At 42.8% G+C, this 19,743-nt stretch overlaps 1 protein-coding gene across 1 annotated transcript in view; it reads right to left on the bottom strand.

The window, feature by feature from the left end:
* The window catches only part of LOC140516449 (neuronal PAS domain-containing protein 2-like), a 79,314-nt gene that overhangs the window by 17,275 nt on the left and 42,296 nt on the right, over positions 1–19,743 (bottom strand). The window contains exons 11-15 of the mRNA XM_072627431.1: positions 14,776–14,882; positions 8,904–9,051; positions 6,760–6,844; positions 3,535–3,658; positions 628–845 (exon numbers count right to left, since the gene is read on the bottom strand). Coding sequence (XP_072483532.1) covers positions 628–845; positions 3,535–3,658; positions 6,760–6,844; positions 8,904–9,051; positions 14,776–14,882 — 682 coding nt within the window. The remainder of the gene's footprint in view (positions 1–627; positions 846–3,534; positions 3,659–6,759; positions 6,845–8,903; positions 9,052–14,775; positions 14,883–19,743) is intronic.

The raw sequence follows: 19,743 nt of genomic DNA, 5'->3' as shown, positions 1-19,743 counted from the left end.
CTAAGACTGATGGAAAACACTGGCCTAAGCAAAGCTTGTTCCCTTGCTCTCTGGGCAAGCTTGCTGTCTTACACTTTCCCTGGGAGAAGAGGGATCCTTAAATGTTCTGGTTTAAAAGCTCCTTCTCCAACTCCTGCTTGGTTTGCAGACCCCACTTCAGAAACCCAGTGAACAGAAATAGGGATGCTAGCCAAACATCCAATGGCAAGTCTACCCAGCCTCCCTGGCCCTGCACTCCTCTACCCCAGTCAGAAGGGATAGCTACCTCTTGCGACCTCCCCAGTATACACGCTCTTACATACTTCGCACATTTGATTAGGTATCCAAGTTATTTCAGACAAGCAAAGACTCTGTATTCCCCTGCCTCCTCCCCTCCCCAGCACCTAGCACAGGTGATTAATCATAGAGAAGAGACCTGAATGCATTTCTGTTGAATCGAGGAATGAACAAGTAAATGGCTTAATCAGGGGTGATGACAATGGTCCCAAAGGTTGTTCGTAGGGTGATTTGCTAGGGGATTTCAGGCCCAACAGGACGAGTTTGTTCTCCCATAATACCGAGACTGTTCCACTACTGCGGAAGGGGAAATGGAGGCCCCCCCACCCCAAGGAGCCTGGAGGGAGGTACCTGGGTGTAGATCTTGCTGCTGCTGCTGCTGTTGCTGCTGATGATGCTGCTGTTGCTGCTGCTGCTGCTGCTGCTGCTGATGCTGCTGATGCTGCTGCTGCTGCTGCTGGCTGCCTCCTTGAGAAATATCTTGTCATATTTCTTAGCTGGCTGTTCCACGGGCAGACCCCACCTCATAAAAGTCTTGCTGGGTTTTTTGGGTGGCAGTGGCAATTTGGCTGACAGGGGGAAATTCAAAAAGCAACAAACAAATCAGAATATCAGTATTAGAAAAGAGAACAGGGCGCTTTGTTTTCTAATCTCATGACTAAGTCCGGTCCTCCTTTCTTTCCCTGACAAGGTGGGAGAGATGGGCTGATGACAACTGAGCACCTGGACTTCCTCAGCACAGCACGCAAACATCTGCTAAGAACTCGTTTCTAAAAAAGGCAGCCGTGGATTGGATTCCATCCACAGAGTCATGAGCCGGTCCTTGCACCTGTTTGCTTGTACCTGGCACACAAATATCCCTAGCCTCATCACCAGCTACTTTCTGTTCCCCAGAGTTGTAGAAAGATCAATTTTTCCCTTCCTTCCTACAACTCTATGGAGTCTGGGGGCATGAGGCAGAGAAAAGGGTTGTTTGCAGAATTTCTGCTCTTGGAAAAAAAGATATCATATGATCCTCCAAAAGAGAACACTAAATCCACTTACAATCCACCTCCAGATGGCAAAGTTGCACTGTTATTACCTATAATTTTAAATAAAAAGGACTCTGACAAGTGGTTCAGGGAAACCATAGCAGACAAGCAGCTTGGGCTTAGAGTCTAAAGACCTAGGGTCCAGTTCTAATTCTGCTGCTAAGTTGCTATGGGCTTTTCTGGGCCTCGGTTTCCTCATTTGTAAAATGAGAGCCTTGCCCACCTCCCAAAAATGCGAGGTTCAGATGATCTCTTAAATGTGAACTCAAAGGTCCTACAGACATGGAAGGGTCGACTATCACACCTTTTCATTAGTCCTTTGAAACCCAACTGTCCCCACCATCCTGCCAACACCATTCTTGGCACTTGAAGTCACAGGGAAAAGGAAATCTCAGCCCCTGACAATTTGACCTGCACAAAAAATCTCAGCAGACTTGACAACCCTTCCATCTGGAACTTGGGCCATTTCTGACTCAGTTACATTTAGAATATCTCGCTCAGGGTATTGCGTGAAGGCCCACCACTACTTTTAGCACTTCGAGGGGCAGAGTCTTGCTCTGGGGACTTCTACTCCTAAATTCATCTGGGTTTATGAAGTGTATAGCTCCTGGTCCTTTTTCCGCCTTTGAAAATAACAGCACTGAATTCTGCAGCCCATCCACCCCTTTTTACCTCAGCTACCCTATTATAATATCTACAAGGACACCCTGTATTGCCCTGCCCCTATCCTTTGTGCCCTGCATGGTAAGATATAATGAAAACCAACTACAATAACACTGGAGTCAGAAGACCTGGGTTCAAGTCCTGCCTCTGATCTGCATTAGTGATCTTCATGTCTCTAAAACTCAATTTCAACATCCAAAAATGGGGATATAAATTTGCCCTACCAAGCCAGACTGTAGTAGGAAAGTACTTTGGAAACTTGTAAGGCAATTCAGGAATGTGAGCTGTTTGCCAGGCCAGGGGTAGGGAACCTGCCTATGTGCCACATGTGCCTTCTAGGTCCTTGGATGCGGCCTTTTGACTGAGTCCAGGTTTTACAAACCAAATTCTTTTATTAAGAGGATTTGTTCTGTGACGTTTGGATTCAGTCAAAGGACCTCACTTGACCTAGAGGGCCACATGTGGCTTCAAGGTTGTAGGCTCCCCACTCCTGTGCTAGGCTATCCCCTGCACCTGGGCCACCACTGCCAAGCAGCCCCAGATGGAAGCTCTAACCCTCCTTCTTTTCCCTCAGTCTCATACCTACCTGGCTCTCCGACCAACATGTATCAAAGCTCTAGGTGACAAGCGTCTCCATATTAGCCTTGTGCCATTCGGAACCAGTCCACCCCTCTCTTCTACTGCCATCACTTGCTAGCCCCTACTCACTAGGATTCCGTGACAGTAGAGTCAAGGTCCTCTAGGAGGTGATATCTGGCCTCACCATCCCAAAATTCTGACAGTAGCTGAGCCTGCCTGCCTGCCCTCTTCTGACACATGTAGCCAATAGAGATGGAGTGGTACCAGGAGCAGAGGCCCATGTGATGACTATTTCTTTTCGCACCCCTTCTCCCTAAAAGAAGTCATGCGCTCCTTCTCCCACCTAACTACAATTAAAACTAGTAAATGCTGGGAGGTCAAATTCGGGGGTTATAAAATCCCAGAAGAAAAAACTGAACCAACTTGTCCAAAGGCATCAGTGCCCAAGGAGTTACACCTGCCCAGGATAACCTTGCGATGCCCCACTGGAATTGCACAGGATTAGGCACAATGATGTCCCCTACACTTCTACTATTTCTGAAGTGGATGAATAAACTCTCCAGGTTGTCAGCAATCCTTCTCAAATGCAATTTCTTGGGAAAAAACAAAGAAAGAAATAAAGCAACTTCACATCAACAATTAAAAACAAAACCTATAACTGGTACAATGGAGAAAACTGAAGAACTCATCCTATTCCTCCAGAGAACTGTAAGAAAGACTATAAATCCTTATCAGATGCAAGTGAAAGGAACAGCTGATAAAACATTACATTTGCTAACATTTTAATCACTGATAAAACAATTTTCAGCGTGGGTTTGGCGGCCCAGGAACAATTCTCAAAACCTAAAGATTAGGGAAATTCATGAGAGCTTTGATGGTCAAACAGGATAGCATTTACAGGAGCATTTTCCTTGTGATGGCTCTTACTTTGTAAATTCTGTTTTCTTGGGCAACACCATAGGTACCAAGTTTGTAGTATACGTACATGCTGAACTGGACAGGCCCGTAAGGGATGGTTTGCAGAGGCCATGGGATGACCCTGATGGTGTCTTCCTCCTCACATCCGGGCTTCTTCCACACTCGGAAACATCCATGGAACTGTCAGAACTCTGTATTTTTGTTTGTTCAAGAGAAAGAGAAAACAATATAAAACATTTCACTTCAAAGGACTAAAACACCCTCCAAACTCAACATACCAGTCCGCCCAAAGCGGGGCTCTTTTCACACACACTACATTTACCCAACCTTGGAAATTAGCGCCTACCATGGAAGCACTCATTCTCGTCTGGCACCTAAAATGATTTAATGTGACAAAGGGCAGAGATCATGGGCATCATAAACTACGTGTTCTCAAAATAAGCTCAAATACAATGCCAATACGGAACCTTTGACAACATCACAATAAATAAATTGGTTCAAGTCTAAAGGTCGAACAAAACCGATTCCTTGCAATGGGATCTGAGTGGGGATACTCCAGCAGCAGCCAAGGATGGTGGTGAAAAAAATGGTAAGGGTAGCTGCGTGCTGAACCCCACAGGTTTAGGTGAGAGGATGAGAAGGAAGACAGTAAGACTGGGCCAAGTCAACCAAAGGGCTCTGCTTCCTAGGATGGCTCACATGTGCCAGCTCATGCTCCCCAGCCAGAGTAACAAGGTTGGATTTATCATTTGGGGGTTTTAGACAGACTACCATGGTATTCTGCACGGAGTAGGTGCTTAAGAAATGTATGTTCAATTGAATAAATTCATATGTAATGCAGAATTGGAGTACAAGGCTTTTCCCAATTCATGTAGTCCGAGAGGTCTTAAGCTGGAGTGTGTGAAGCAGCTGGTTTTTATTTGTTTTGTGATACTCTGATAGCAGTATGTCAATGTAACTGGTTTCCTTTCTCATCATCTATATTTTATACATCTAAAAACATGTTCCCAAGGAGGGAGACATATGCTTTCCCAGGCATCCAAGGGGACTATGATGCCAAATGAGGTGAAGAACCTCTGAACTAAGGGAAATTGTGGCCAGGGAGGCAATCACATGCTTTTTCAACATTTCTGCTTAAGAGATGTTTTAGCTCAGTGGTATCAGACTCAACTAGAAAGGGAGCCACTAATCCCTACGGAAGGATCCCTGCAGGCCAGGCACATACTGACTTAGTTTGACAATGTAACATTATCTATGTTTTACTGTACTTTATTTTGTTAAATATTTTCCAATTACATTTTAATCTAGTTCAGGCTTCACTGTGCTGTGGATGCCTGCTCGACACCTCTGTTTTAACTCACCCTGACTTGGTAAAAGTCATCTGGAACAGGGAAAATGAAGTTTGCACAGACTATCTAAAATTAGGGTTGAGTTTTTTCATCCTAAAGGTATTTGGATGGGCGTGGCCTTAGACAAGGGGCATCCATGGGGCTCCAGATTAAATAGAGAAACTTCTGCAAATGCATAGGAGAATTGTGATCAAGGCCGTTCCTCAAGAGATTCTGTATAAGTTCCCTGAAGCTGGGCACCATGTCTTATCCAAATAGTCTACTTTCCAAGGTAATGAATATATACCTCCTCTGTACAGAAGATGCTTAATAGATGTTTGTTGAATTGCTATCAAAATTAGCTGTCTTTTATTTCCAAAGGACTTATGGTAAAAAAAAAAAAATACTATCTACCTCCTGAGAAAGAACTGTTGCAGTCTAAATGGAGTCTGGATGCAGACTGAAGCATACCTTTGTACCTTCCTTACTATTATTATTTATCATTTCCTATTCCTGGGTTTGTAAAATCTGTTTTCTTTTGCAAAATGGCTAATAGGGAAATGTTTTTTATGACTGCACATGTATAGTCTATATCAAATTGTTTGTCTTTTCAAATATGGGAGAGGGAGGGGAAGAATTTGGAACTCAAAATTTTTTTTAAATGTTCAATTTTGTTCATATGTAATTGAAAAAATGTAAAAAAATAAATAAATTGGGGAGTTTGGGGGAAAGTGGCTGTCCTTACCAGGAGCCTCCAGTCATCATGTAGCAAGACCAGACTTGCCCTGAGAAGCCCAAGAGACAGGTAAAGATTCCAAATTTTCTCAAAAAGAGAGTTATTAGCCAACAAATTCCAACCTATAGAACTTTACATGTGAAATAAAGGACCTAGTTCTTACTGATTTTTACTACATGGAGCTCAAGAAATTTGATGAGCTCACTCGGACCAAAGCAGCAAGTAAAAGACATTAATTTATGAGGAAGAAAGCCTTAAAAAGAAATGTTTGGACATATTCTGGCTTAATGAAGTATTAAGCTACTTAAGGGTCTATTCTGAAATAATTGGGAGTGCCTATGCATGCACCCTCTTCCCATAATGCTAGAGCTGAGAAAGCCTTCCTTACTGAAGGAAATTCTCTTTGGATACCCTCTTAGAAGGCACTGTGGATTCTGCAGCATAGCGATGTTGCCCACCCAAGGGCTCTGGGTAGGTAAGCATCCTTCAAGCACGTGAGACATAAAAGTGACAAAAGGGAAAAAGACTGGCTTTGTCCATGTGCAGCAAGAGAGACCTCAACCAACAAACATTTATTAAGCACATGCAGTACACTAGGCACTGTCCCATGTGCTGGGGATACAGCTACAGAAGAGAGATAGTGCCTGCCCTCAGACAGCTTCCACCCTACTGGAGATGAACATGTTGTTGATAGATAGAAACAAAATAAACACAGTTATTTTAAAGGAAGACATTAACAACTGAGGGAATCAGGAAGAACCATAGGCTTCAGCCCAGAAAGGGGTCAGTGCACATGAGACCACTACTATTATTATACCAAGTAACGTCAAACGTGATCTCCACATTGCTCCCTGGGTGTTACGCCTAAGAGCCACGACCATTTCTCTAGCCCCTATCTGGGGGTGAACTGACATGTCCTTCTCTTGCTATGTTGGGGACAAAGGAGAGTTCATAGAGATGCCACTAGCATGTGCAGGAGACATGCTGAACATGGTAGCCATTTGAGAATGAGTGCCAAGAGAGCTCAATACCCAATTCAATTCCTTGCTATTTCATTAAATGCCTTTGGTTTGGATTCCTATGTCATCAGGCTTGGTCTAGTACAAAGAAACACACAGCTGGGGGGTCGGGAATGGGAAGTGGAATGAATAATTACCCATGAACCACCACCAGAAAGGGTGTGAAACTATAACCCTGGAAAAGTCTTTGTGCTTTTCCATCTACATACCCTGAAGGGCACAGTGACTGTTTCTGCTACCGATGGCACTTCAAGCCCAAGTTCTTTTCTTCTTTCTGACTGAATCTGGGAATGACTAGACAAAAGAAAAGAGAGTCAACTTTTCTCAGTGATCCTTCAGAGTTTACCCTTATTCCCAAATACAGTCACAACAATCTGACACCGAGATATCATTCTCCTTTGTGCCTCACAACAACCATGGGAGAGGTACTTTTCTAGTTTCCAGAGAAGAAAACAGAAGTGACTTGGCCATGGTCACCAAGCTGGTGGGCAAGCATCAGAGGCAGCATCTGAATAGGGAAGGGCACAGAAGAGACTGCCAAGCACACAGCCACTGTGCCCAAGGCTCTTCATTCTATGTGGTTTAGGCTATTGCACAGCCCACTGCTTGGCACTCTCAAGGAACGCACAGGGAAAATTATCCAGGGAACTAGACTCCTCACAGCCTCACTGCTCTCCCAAGACTGGGCCTCATCTGACTGTCTTAGAAATCATCAATGATACGATACAGAGGCTGGGTTAGGGAACAGCGGCTCCCTGGCGAGGCCAATCTCTGCTTTGCTAAGCCACCAAGAGCCAGCCTTGGATTGGGGCAGAGGCCGGTACCCTCATTAGGCTCATGACAGCAGCTGCTGCTGTCTTCCCGCTCACAGATCAGCTGTCCTGCCTCCCTGATTGTGCTAACAGATGGCATGTGGGGGAACTCTCCATTACTCAGTCTTTAAAAGCCCAACTACTTCAGCCCAAATTTTATTTGGTTTTACTGTAATTCTAAAAACCCTCCCTTCTTTGGTGCATTTGCAATTCATTTTCATGGCCTCAGAAACAAGAATCCCCATGGCTGCAGTAAGATTCGAGCATCATCTTCTTGGGAGACACTTTATTTCCCACTAGTCCCAGGCTCATTCAAGCAGTATTTATTATTTTAAAGTTGTTTGGAGGGGAGTGTTGCAAGCATAAATACGAGTTTCCTAACTGAGAAGGAACCATTGCAGTAACGCATTTCCATTCTAGAGGAGTTTTCTGGTGAATATCAGAGAGCAAAAATCCCTGTGGTTTCCAAGGATGAGAATGTATACTTCAGAGACTGTTAGGACATACATAAAAAATAAGGTCATAAATGAGGAAGCTAGCAGTGCAGTGACATATGTGAGTCCCCTGATGGAGACAGAAGCCAAGAAATGAAAAGGGAGGGACCTGATCATTCAAAAAGGGAAGGACAATGGAAATTTTCCATTCGACATTTTCAAGACCACTAGTCTTAATTCTATTTGACTGAATTCATATATTTCTTATTTTCAAAATATGAAGGCAGTTTGATTATACATATAGATGTACATATATTTGGGTCTTTTAAAAGTATATTGTATTTCAGAAGTAATTATTTACATGGCATTAAAATATCTAGTCAATTAAGTAAGTTTTCTGGATACTCTGTTTACACATGTCAACCAAATCAATTACATGCATTTCTTACTGACCTGAAGATCTGATTGCATGTATCAGCATCATGTAAACATAACTTTCGATGGAATTAATCCCTAATAGACCCTTACATAAACCCCAAAGCCATGGAAATCTTAATATGGCTTGTACATAGGGATCTGCAAATGCAAACAGCTGGGTTTTAAAAAATGAAAATGATCAGTTCCTCGACAGAAGTGACCAGTAATTCAATCAGAAAGCTTGCACCAAATGGATCGAGATGGATATATCCTTAGCCTAAAGGCTGCTTATAAATTGAAAGTAACTACTCTCTGTACAAAACACAAAAGAAAAGAAAAGAAGGAAAATCTCTAGATCTTTCTTGGGGTATAGTAGCCCTATAGTCAATATCAAAATCATTTCAGGGAAAGAGACAATGGATACAACGAATGCCTCCACGTGACACTGTTGTTCACACCAACGGAGCATTAACAGCTGCAGCTATGGTGGACTTGCATTCCAATGACCTGGACATCGAGAAGTGAAAGCCAAGTCTGACAAGCCAATTTTCCAAGTTCTTCCATGAATTAGTTTTACAGTTGAGACCATACAGATGGTAAAATATTTACCTTCTAACCAAAAGGGAAAAGTGAATAGACAAACACAGAGGTTGGGTTTTTTTCTTAAAAGCATGAAGTCAAATTTCCTACCTAACTACAGTGTGTGTGCAAACAATGAATTCAGGTTTGGAATTCCACTGGTGATAAGTGATGTAATACTGAGTCTGCAACCAAATCCACTGCTGGCCTTTCGTCAGGAACCGATAATAACAGGACTTTCCTTTTCCACACTGCATCACTTGGTTTCAAAAAAGAAAAAAAGAGAGAGAGAGAGAGATCACAAGATGGTACATTTGAATTGAGCTCTTCATAGTCCTTACCTACTTTATACACTTCTCATCTTAGACTGGAATTTTATACAACTCCAATCCTAGCTTTGGAGGTGGAAGGAACCATGGAGATGACCTAAGGAAATCCAATCATTCTACAAAAGAAGAAACTGAGGCCCAGAGAAGGGATGTGACTTCCTGCAAGGTAACACATGGAAGAGGTGATTGAAGGGGTTCAGACCCAAGTTCTTCGAGGACTCTAAACCTCCCACTTTTTTTGTGACATCACACTGTATCTTGTGCTGAAGTTTAAAATTTACTATCCATTGGCAGAGTCCTCAGGAGTGTTAAATTACTTTAATGTAAGGTTGTTTTGGATGCACAAAAAAAACCCATTTACTTTTACTTGCTATATACAGAGAACTGTAAATATCAAAAGATGTCAATCGAGCACTGTCCTTTCCTACGTTAACAGAATACAAATCTAAGGGTGTTTTGAGCATTTATTTCTGGCTGAAGTTGAAGGTAGCAGAAATATAATCCAAGAAGCCTTTCCTTGTTTAACCTACAGCTGAGATGCTCACCCGCAGAAGAGACAGGTAAGAATGTTCACTGTCCACTCACGATAGTGACTTATGGCAAAAATCAAAGTAGAATGGCCCTGGATTGCCCCATCTTCCACTACCCCCATGCAAGGATGCTCAAAGTCACCTTGGGCTGGGAAATTCAACTGTAGCTCTTCCTACTGGCAACTGGATTCACCAAGCTGTACGGAGGACCTTGAAAAGTCATTTCTATTTCCACAAGTGACTGAATCTCAAAGATTTCTATAATGGAAAATCTTGGAAGGAACTTAAGAGAAAAACTAGATTTCAAACTATTCATTTTACAGAGAAACGAACTGAGACTCAAAGGAGCAAATGGCTTTCCCACAATAAGTGGGCAGTCCAGTTGGTATCAGAAGCAAAGTTTCCTCTCATGCCAATGTTCTTCCTATCTGCCAGCTTGGGTGCCAGAACTTTGGGAGTCAGTCTCTCAAAGGGTCACCAAACTCTAATTTACCAGCTTACTAGAAGTGGGTTTTCCATGAAATTCCTATATGAAATGTCCTTTGAATTTCTTACCCTCAAACTATGTCCTTCATTTCCTTCTAAATTCATTTCAAGCACCCCAATAGTCTTCCTTTATTGACCTCATCTCATTCCTGTCACTCTTTTTTCCCCACATTCTCTATCACACACAGAGAGAGACAGTTCTCACTTTACCTAAGTGGATTATTCCACAGACCTATACTTAAAATGATTTTTATGTAATATGAATTTGTCTGCAGACATGGAAAGGGAGGGAGGTAGGAAAGTCCCACCCCTGCAACTAGGCTGGTGTTGACCTGAACAAGAGGAAGAACGGGGTGGAGACAGACACATGGGAGCCAGACAAGAGATACAGACAGGAGAAGATGGGCAACAGGCAGGGCTGGGGAAAGACATGGGGTTCGGGAGCGTACCAATGGAAGACAGGCACTCAGGTTGGGATGGGTGGATCAGGGTAAAAGTCTCTCCCTCAGCTCAGAAAGTCTTAAGCCTCTGATCAGTCATTGAGGGCAGTCTTTCCCAGCTTCCATTATGATGCTTTCACTTGGAGAGATTTTTGTTTTAGTTGTTTTTGGGGGGAAGATCGCGAGAGGCCCAGAATGCCTAGCCAAGGGGCAGGAGTAGAGAGAGCACAGTAGGGTAAAGTTCACATAGGTGTTTTTTTGGAATGTGGATTTCTTTCAGAATTCTTTGAAGTAGCATTTGCATAATGTGAATTTATGTATTCGGCAATTATTCTCCATTCCTCTCCTCTCCATCCCTCTCTACTGCTACTATCTTATACCAGTCCCTACTCATCACCTGCTTAGATCATAGAAATAGCCTTCTAACAGGCTGTCCTTGCTGTCCTCTCCACCCCCACCAATCCAGAGTTCAAACTGATGGAAGACTAATCTTTTCATGCATAGATCTGGTCATGCTATTACCTCATTCAAAAATCTTCTGTAGCTCCCTACTGTAAATCAAATAAAATGCAAACTCTTCATCCTGTCACTCAAGGATTGCCACAATCTGGTGCCACCACATCTTTCCAGTCCTATCTCATACTTTCTACATACTTCATGTTCCCACCAAATTGGACTTTTCTCTCCTTCCAAAAGACTCTGAGCTCTTTCACCTCTGCCTCTTGTCTCACAATGTTCCCTTTGCCTGAAATGCTTTCCTGCCTCCCACCACATCCTTCAAAGTCCAATTCAAGGGTTGTCTCCTCCAAAAAGCCTCCTCTGAGTCCCCAATGGGTAATGACCTTCCCTCTCAAATCTCATATGACGTCTGGTTACATCCTATCATTATTATAATATGTGTATTATAACTTTATCCTTATCCCCTACTGTATTGTAAGTACAGAGAGCAGGGATGGGGGCTCATCTAAAATTTTTTATCTCACATAATAAGTGCTCAATAAATATTCACTGAACGAATGGGATGTCTGCTTATATTTCCTTTTATTATGGTGTTCTGGTTAATTCTAGCAGCCATGTTGTGAAACCATGTTTTTCTCCTTCAGGCACTTCCCCCCAGAATAGTCAGGCAATGGGGGAAGGGGGGAGAGGATATATCGTTAATAGAGATGCTAAATAATTATCTTACATTGCTTCATGATGCTTTCAGATATCAAAGACCTACCTAATTATGTCAAGGCTTCCAAAACAATCTCTGGACAACCTACCCCTCACCCCTCTGCAATACTGAACATGGGAAACAGTCCTTCCTTGTAGCTGGCTTAGCGGGCACCAAGATTTTTCTAAGCCATTTGAGAGAAGTAGGAACTTTGGGACTTTGAATTTGTTCAAATCCAGCTGGGCACTTCTAGATTGTCCTGGTCAGACCCACGTAACATGCTCTCATCTGATTTTAACATAACATGCTCTTGGTTTTGGAAACATATGTATAAACATGAGTCTTATGGTTTTCCAGTTACCCCTTACATATCTAGAATGCTCCAAACCTCTACAGAATCAGAAGCAAAGGGAAGGCACTTTTACCTACTGTACTTGGCCATTAAAGCTCTAATGATTAGCGCATATCCTTCTTTAATAAGACTACCCCAAGGTTTCACTCCTGATGACTTGGGTTTCCCAAGTTCTAGAGTTCAAGGACCTGGCACAGCCCTTTCTGTATGAGTTACAACAGAATGGCAGCCTCCTGAAAGGAGGCCAAGGAGTTTAGAACTTCAGGCCAATCAGCTTGTGCCAGACACTCAAGTCCCCAGGTGACCTTCCACTGAGAAATCCTGCTGGCAGGACAACAGAATTGCTAACTTGCAAAGCTGGAAAGATCCTAAGAGTCATCTGGACAAAACTAATGGCCCTGGTTTGACAAGTCATCTTGAGGCTTTCTTAGTAGAATTTTCTGGGAAGTTTCTCATCGCCATGGTGGGAGAGGAAGAGGGCCAGGACTTGTGATTGCATTCACTGCTACAGGAAATTGCTAGATAAAGAAAATCCCCTCTATTAGTCCAGATCATCATCTTCTTAGCACTGAAAGCACTTGGCCAGGGTCACACAACTAGGATGCGTCAGGGGTGACCTTTCTTGCCCTGAGGCTGGCTCCTCAAACCCAATGCTATACTGCCTCTCCTCTCCTAGGTGGCGACTTCTAAAATGAATTCATCTGCCTAAACCAATAAAACCCAAACATAAAAATGCAAAGCTCATAGTAAATAGCACAAGCAGGAAAAAAACCTCAAGGTTAATTTTCCCTTCGTGAGCACTGAAGCCTATTGTACCTCTAGGGCTCCAGTCAAGATTCACATTAAAGGAGCCCAGCCCATTTTAACTTGGCAAGATTCTGACTGAACAGAATTCTTTCAAGTGTGCATTTTCCACGAACAGATGCACAAGAAATCCTGTTTATTCCAATCTCATCATTCAAAGAACAGACCTTTCCTTTGGCCTTCTAGAAAATTCCAGCTTCCCTAAATTTACTTTTGGCCTCAACAATAAATTTTACTATTGGAAAGTCTGTGTAGGCAAAATATATCATTTGATACAGAAATTATGAGTTATGGGGATGTGACAATGGCCAGTCCCTTGCTGCTGTGGATCCAACGCTTTCTTGGTTTTACTATCCAATAGCTGATACAAGCACGATTAGAGGAAAGTCCTAGCAATATGATGGGCATATTTGCCTTCCTGGACCCACCATCTCTGTAGAAATATGTGTAGGCAAAGCTGGAAGTAGAATGCTTTGGGTAAGAATTGCCCCTTCTCCCCACCGTGACTGCTCCACTCTCGGGGTACCCTCTAAAGCACTATCACATCCTGGCCCCAAGAGGAAGATCTAGGGTGCTTTGGGGCTGCTAAAATGGAGGGATACATTTATCAAGCCACCAGAACCAGTGGTAGGAAGGACAACCTACTCCTCTCCTGTCCCCTCCCCCCATCACGCCTCCAGCTGTGAGGATATATTCTGATTGCTTTTCAAATCTATCTTCCAGGAGCCCTGGCTGACATTTGTGTAACTGAATCTGCAATACAAAGAGCAGTGCAAAGGATGTTACATATTATACTGTAAACATTGACAAAAGAGAAAATGTCGAGTTTAAATGATTTTGATTCTACGGTCCCTTTTCTCATTATCTGACAGGCAAGTGAATCTTATCACATGGCTGCATCAGCTGAAGTAGGAGAGATATTCAGATCCTTTGGGGACTCTATTTCCAGTAGTGTGGCACACCTTTCCGCCATGGGGATCTCACCACCTTTTCCTAGACAAAAACAAATGTGAAGAAATCCTCCAAACCCCCAAGCACGGAACTGTAAAGAAATATCAAAAAGCCGCTGACGCACAAACTGAAGATGGTGACCAAGGGAATCAATCAACAGGTATTCATTGGCACTTACTATGTTCCAGGCTCTACACTAAACCCTGGAAATACCAAAAAAACCAAAAACAATAACAGTCCCTGCGACAAGAAGCTCATTTTCTAATGGTAGAGACGTGTACAAACGTTGTTATATGCAAGATAAATACAGAAGAGACAGAAGGTAGCTTTAGAAGGGAAGCCATGTAAGCTGGGGGTTCGTGGGGGGAACCCAGAAAGAAATGGAAAATTAAAAAATGAATCATTTCGTTTCCATTTCCTTTCTCACATAGCTTCTTCCTTAAGTAACAGAGGTGACAGACTACAAAATGGTAGATTGTTGCATATGTCACCAGACGTGGTCAAGATGTTGGTTTGTTTCAGATCATTTTTTTCTTTGTTACGAGATAAGTCTACGTGGAGGGTGTGTGTGTGTGTGTGTGTGTGTGTGTGTGTGTGTGTGTGTGTGTGTGTGTGTGTGTATGTGTGTGTGCATGTGTGCTGGTAATTAGGACATGACTATTCTATAAGCAACATAGAGTATCAGAAAACCATCAATCAATCAATTAAAAAAATTTGGAGAAAACCAAACTAGCCCCTCCCTAAAGTACCATCTCACTCACTAAACATACCATAACATTTAACAGTAATTCTGAACAAATGATTCAGCAAAGGCTAGTTCAGTGCTTTCATTTTTAGCACTACTAAAGAGTTTCACAAAGACATCACACAAGGAAAGAAGAACCTAAGGGCACTCATTAGTATTTCCTTTGGAGACTCGAAAGGTGGAAACTTACATTGTTCATGGCATCTTGTGAGAGGCTCCAAGTCATCGGTGTGGTAATAGTCATAGCCGGATGTTCCCAGCACCTCAAAAGGTAGGTAGCCTATGATGGGTGGGGCCCTGGGACCAAAGAGAAAGAAAATGAGTCGATCTAACTTAGGTGGCTATGAAATCTCAGTCTCTTATTGGCCGATCCAAGATAAACATTTCAAGCTTCACCCTTCCCCCAACGCCCATCACAGGCACTGGCCTCTTCCAAATGGTTCCTTCAGAAGAAGGTTGGTGTTGCATGCTTTACTCCTGCTTAATATGTGGAGATTGAATTCAACTGGAAGGTGAGTCACTACTTGAACATGTTTGGCCTACTGCCTGAGGAAGCAGCTAACACTGAAGACATTCATTATGCAGAACAAATTTCCAGATTACACAATAGCCCAACATGTATTTGTGACCAATCTCAATCACCCAGGAAGAAACTCATTCATTAAAAGCAAGGAGACACTGAAATCAACATTTCGTGTCAAAACATACCTGGAGGAAAAACAAAGTTCTGAACTGAGTCTGGGTTGTAACCATCAAAATGTGAATCTGTAACCCCATTTCATTATCAGGTCTTCTTTTGCAGATGGTGGTTTCCTGACATCAAGAAACAGCCAGTATTTGGGGTTCCCTTTAGCCTAAGACTCCTTGGCACACCTGGGCCTTTTTGTTGTATGTACAGCTGAACTTTTTTTATACGTTGTCTTTCTCAGTTATAACTGAGAGCTTCTCAAGGCCAGAGACTATCTCAATCTTTCTACTCGTACAGTACAGGGCTTGCCACATAGTCAGCACTTAATAAATGCTGTTTCATTCATTTAAGACCCAACTCTGAGAGTTATTCACAAGTTATTTTTAAAAAGCATCCAGTATCATATCAAATCTTATACTATCACTTTTTCGTCCAGCATTGGATGACCTGCGATCTAAGTTTGTGACCTGAACTCCATCAGTCAGAGTTTTGTCAAAATTGTTGCCTCCACACTTAAAACTTAAAAACATACCCTTAGAAACTTAAAAACTTACTCTTAAATTAAGAAAACACACAGGAAAATGCACTTATTTCTGAATAGAGTGGACTCAAATCCTTCTTGAGAACAAGATTGGCCCAAGTAGGCCAAGTTTCCCATCTTTATGCCTTGTTGATTCAAGTCAGTAACAAGTGACCCTTTTAAAAGAAACCTCCCTAGGAAGTACCTGCTGTACACCAGGACAAAAAGGAAACAGCCTGCCCTCTGGAGGCTTATGTTTTAGCAGGGGAAATAGCATATATTTTAAAGGAACAGACCAGCGGAGTCGCTGTATATGTGAAAAAAGAGGAAAAATCTGTTCATATTCTCAAGTTAATCTTTGCCTGAGCAAACTCAAATGACTAGGAAATAAGGAGACTGATTCACATGTGTGACTTCTGACTTTATAATCCTGAGAGCGTGGAGAATCAGCCATGTGACTGCACTTGAAAGAATAAGAAGAGGACCGACCACAGGGCTATGAGATGGAAAGAGAGCTAGAGGCGGGGAAAGAGGCCTCTGATACAAAACCCCTCAGTTTCCTCATCTGTTAAATCAGGAGGTGGAACCAAGATGACTTCTGGGTCAAACGTGTCAGAAGTCTCAGTGTGAGCTTACGTCATTTCTGTCCACACATCCAGTTATAGAGTAGAATGTTAACATGTGAGAGGTAGCCGGATAGGGAAATGCTCAGTGCGCCTGGCCTGGAGTTTGGAAAACCTGAGTTCAAATCTGGCCTCAGACACTTATTGGCTGTAGGACCCAGGACAAGTCACTTCATCGCTGTTTGTCTAAAGTTACCTCATCTGCAAAATGGAGATATTAATAACACCTACCCTCCTCCAAGGTTACTGTGGGCTCAAATGCACTTAGCAAACCTTAAAGTGCTAAAAAAAAAGTGCTAGGTGTTATTAAGACCATCATCATCAATCATCTTTAATCATCATCAAGTTGGGGACATTTTAATGTCTATTATACACATATATAGGAGATCAAGACATGCTCCCTTACTACAGTGTTACCACTGATTAGGCATTTAGTTGGTCCATTGGGGTTTGGTTTGCCATTTCTTTCTCCAGTGGATCAAGGTAAAACAGAGCAAGTTAAATGACTTGCTCAGGGTCACACAGCTAGTGAGTCTCTGGACCAATCTGAACTGAGGTCTTCCTGACTCCAGGCCAGGCACTTCATGTACCGTGTCACCTTGCTGACTCATATATGATAATGTCCTTTTCCCTTATCTGATCCACATTTCCTGCCTCCCACACAGGTCCACTAATGTTTCAATTTCTGACCTTGAGAAAAAACATTTCCCTCTCTTGGTGTCTAAAAAACTGAACCTGGAGTAACTGCCACAGTTTTAGTATCATGGGACTCAAGGTAGAGTCTGTGATTATCACGTGCAACATCCCACCTGGGCAGGTTAGGAGGACTTTAAAGGCTGCTCAGAAAACGGAAACCAAAAGATCCAATCAAGCAAATGACACTGACTGCCCTGATGCTCCTGAAAGCCAGTCACATTTCAAAGTTTTAAAGGCCTACGCAGGGTGCACAATAGGCATCCAGAAACACTGAAGGAGCAAATGACTTTTCCCAGGACAAGAACATATAGACAGCAGTCAGCATGAAGCCTAGGACATTATTTCTGGGTCCAAGGCACTTTCCACAAAAAAAAAGGAGGCTCTGAGGCTAACAAAGACTTCAGATGCCAGCTGGTCCAACTTCTCACTTTACAAATGAGGAAATCAAGGCACAGTGAGGGAAAGGGACTTGTCCAAGATCATCCAAGCAGTAATAAGCAGCACAGCTGGGTCCCCTGGGTCCAAAGCCAGGGTGCTTTCCACTAGAACGAAATCTCTGGAATGCTGCTCCCTAATTGATTTGGCTGTATTACTGATACCAATAAATCTTTGTCGCTCACTCTTAATAGTTATTTTATATTTTTAATTACATGTAAAGATTCAACATTCACTTTTGTATAACTGAGTTCTAAACTTTTCTCCCTCCCTCCTTTCCCCAAGACAGCAAGCAATCACCACTAGCTCCTTCCAAAGCTGTGGTATTAGCTGGGCACCATTCATAAAGCATTTTAGGATGAAAAGGGATTCCAGAAAAAGAAAAAAAAATTATTTGCTCAAAGAGAGCTGAAGTGTTCACCGGCTTTTGGAAACAACATGTGTGTGGCCAGGATGAAAAATGAAAGACAATAATTAGAAGAACAGCTAACATTTCTATAATGCCTACTGTATGCCAGGCACTGTGCTAAGTGCTTTACAATTATTATCTCATTTTGGCCTCACAACAACCCTGGGAGGCAGATGTTGTTATCATCTCCATTTTACAGATGAGGAAACTGAGGCAGACAGGGGTGAAGTGACTTGCCCAGGGTCACACAGCTAGTAAGTATATAAGACTGAATTTGAACTCTGGTTTTCCTGACAGCAGGCCCAGTCTGCCACCTGGCTGCCCCCATAGGATTACATAAAATATTAAACCTCTAACTAGGGAAACCTGCTACAAAAGAGGTTTACCTTCCTTGGTATGGATCTAATTTGTCAGCTATCCCCTGAACACGATATTCCATCTCCCACCTCCATGCCTTTGCACGGGCTGTGCCTCAGGTGTAAAATGCTCTCCCTTCTCATCTTGGTTTCCCTTCCAGGCTCTGCTCAGAGGGCACTTCCAATAGGAACCCTTTCCTGACTGCTTGCCCCCATCCCACATCTAGTTTTAGTGTTCTCTCCATTCTCAAATGAAATTGCCATCTGTCTCCCCCAGGAGAATGCAAGCTCCTTGGACACATGGCCTATTTTGGACTTTCTTTGTATGCCCCCTGGCCCTAGTTCAGCACAGTGCCTGGCCCATAGTGATGACTGACCATAGGGCCTAAGAGGGTATCCCATATACAACAGATGCTTCTCAAATTGAACTGGTGCCCCACCATGACTTGTTTTCCTTCTGGCCCAGATTTCTGGAAACCAGGACATTTATTAGCCTCTCATTATCTCCTAATACTCAGCCTCAGTCACTTCAATATTCATTTTCAGAGGGGTCTTAATGCAAACCTTTGAACGCAGCCTCTTGAAGATAATTTTTCCCTGGTTGTTCATTTTTTTAAACAAGTACTATTTTCTGATCAAATTTCACATTTCATAGAAACACCCACTGATCTGATGCATTTTCAACTAATCAAAGTGTTTTCATCATAACTGAAGATGGCCCCAAGGGCTAGCTAGTTGGCTGTCAGTCCTGTGAACACACAGCAAGCATGGAAGAGAGACTAATCCAAGTCCGGTTACACAAATCAGGGAGCAGATTCCTTGGTCTGACTTGGCTAACCTTAGGGTCTATATGAAGGGTACGTGTCCAGAGCAAAGACCAAACTGAGCTAATGGCAAACAGAGACCTTGAAAAGGATTGCCAATGATGCATATCAGGGAATTCATTTGGACTTTGCTTTTCTGATATCTCTGTATTATTTTAGTCAGAACCAAATGCATGAGTTTAGGGAAATTGATGGACTTCTCTTCATGTGCCCAAAGGAGAAAAACTAAGAACCATGGGCCAAGTGAAGTAGAGCTTTAGATTGGGAATCTGAGGACGTGTGTTCCAATACTGGCTCTGCCCTTTCTTCCTTGTGTGACCTCAGACAAATCACTTCTACCCTTCGGATCTCAGTTTCCTCGGCTCTAAAAGGCAGGGATGGGACTAGATGACCTCAAAGGTCCCCCCCACCCTTCCAGCTCTGAATCTATAATCATAAGTTACAGTGAGGCAGATTTCAACTTCAATATGAGGAAGAACTTTCAAAAAGCTCGAGAAATACAAAAGTGGAACTGTCTCCTAGGATAGGCAGTGAGTTTCCCAGCAGTGGCTGGACCTATAAAGGAATGGGATAGAAGGGATTTCAGCTGGAATATAGGATGGACTAA

This window comes from Notamacropus eugenii, chromosome X (genome assembly GCF_028372415.1).
Source record: "Notamacropus eugenii isolate mMacEug1 chromosome X, mMacEug1.pri_v2, whole genome shotgun sequence".
Lineage (NCBI taxonomy): Eukaryota > Metazoa > Chordata > Mammalia > Diprotodontia > Macropodidae > Notamacropus > Notamacropus eugenii.
Note: the sequence above shows the minus strand (reverse complement) of the source record. Positions and strands in the feature narration are given on the sequence as shown.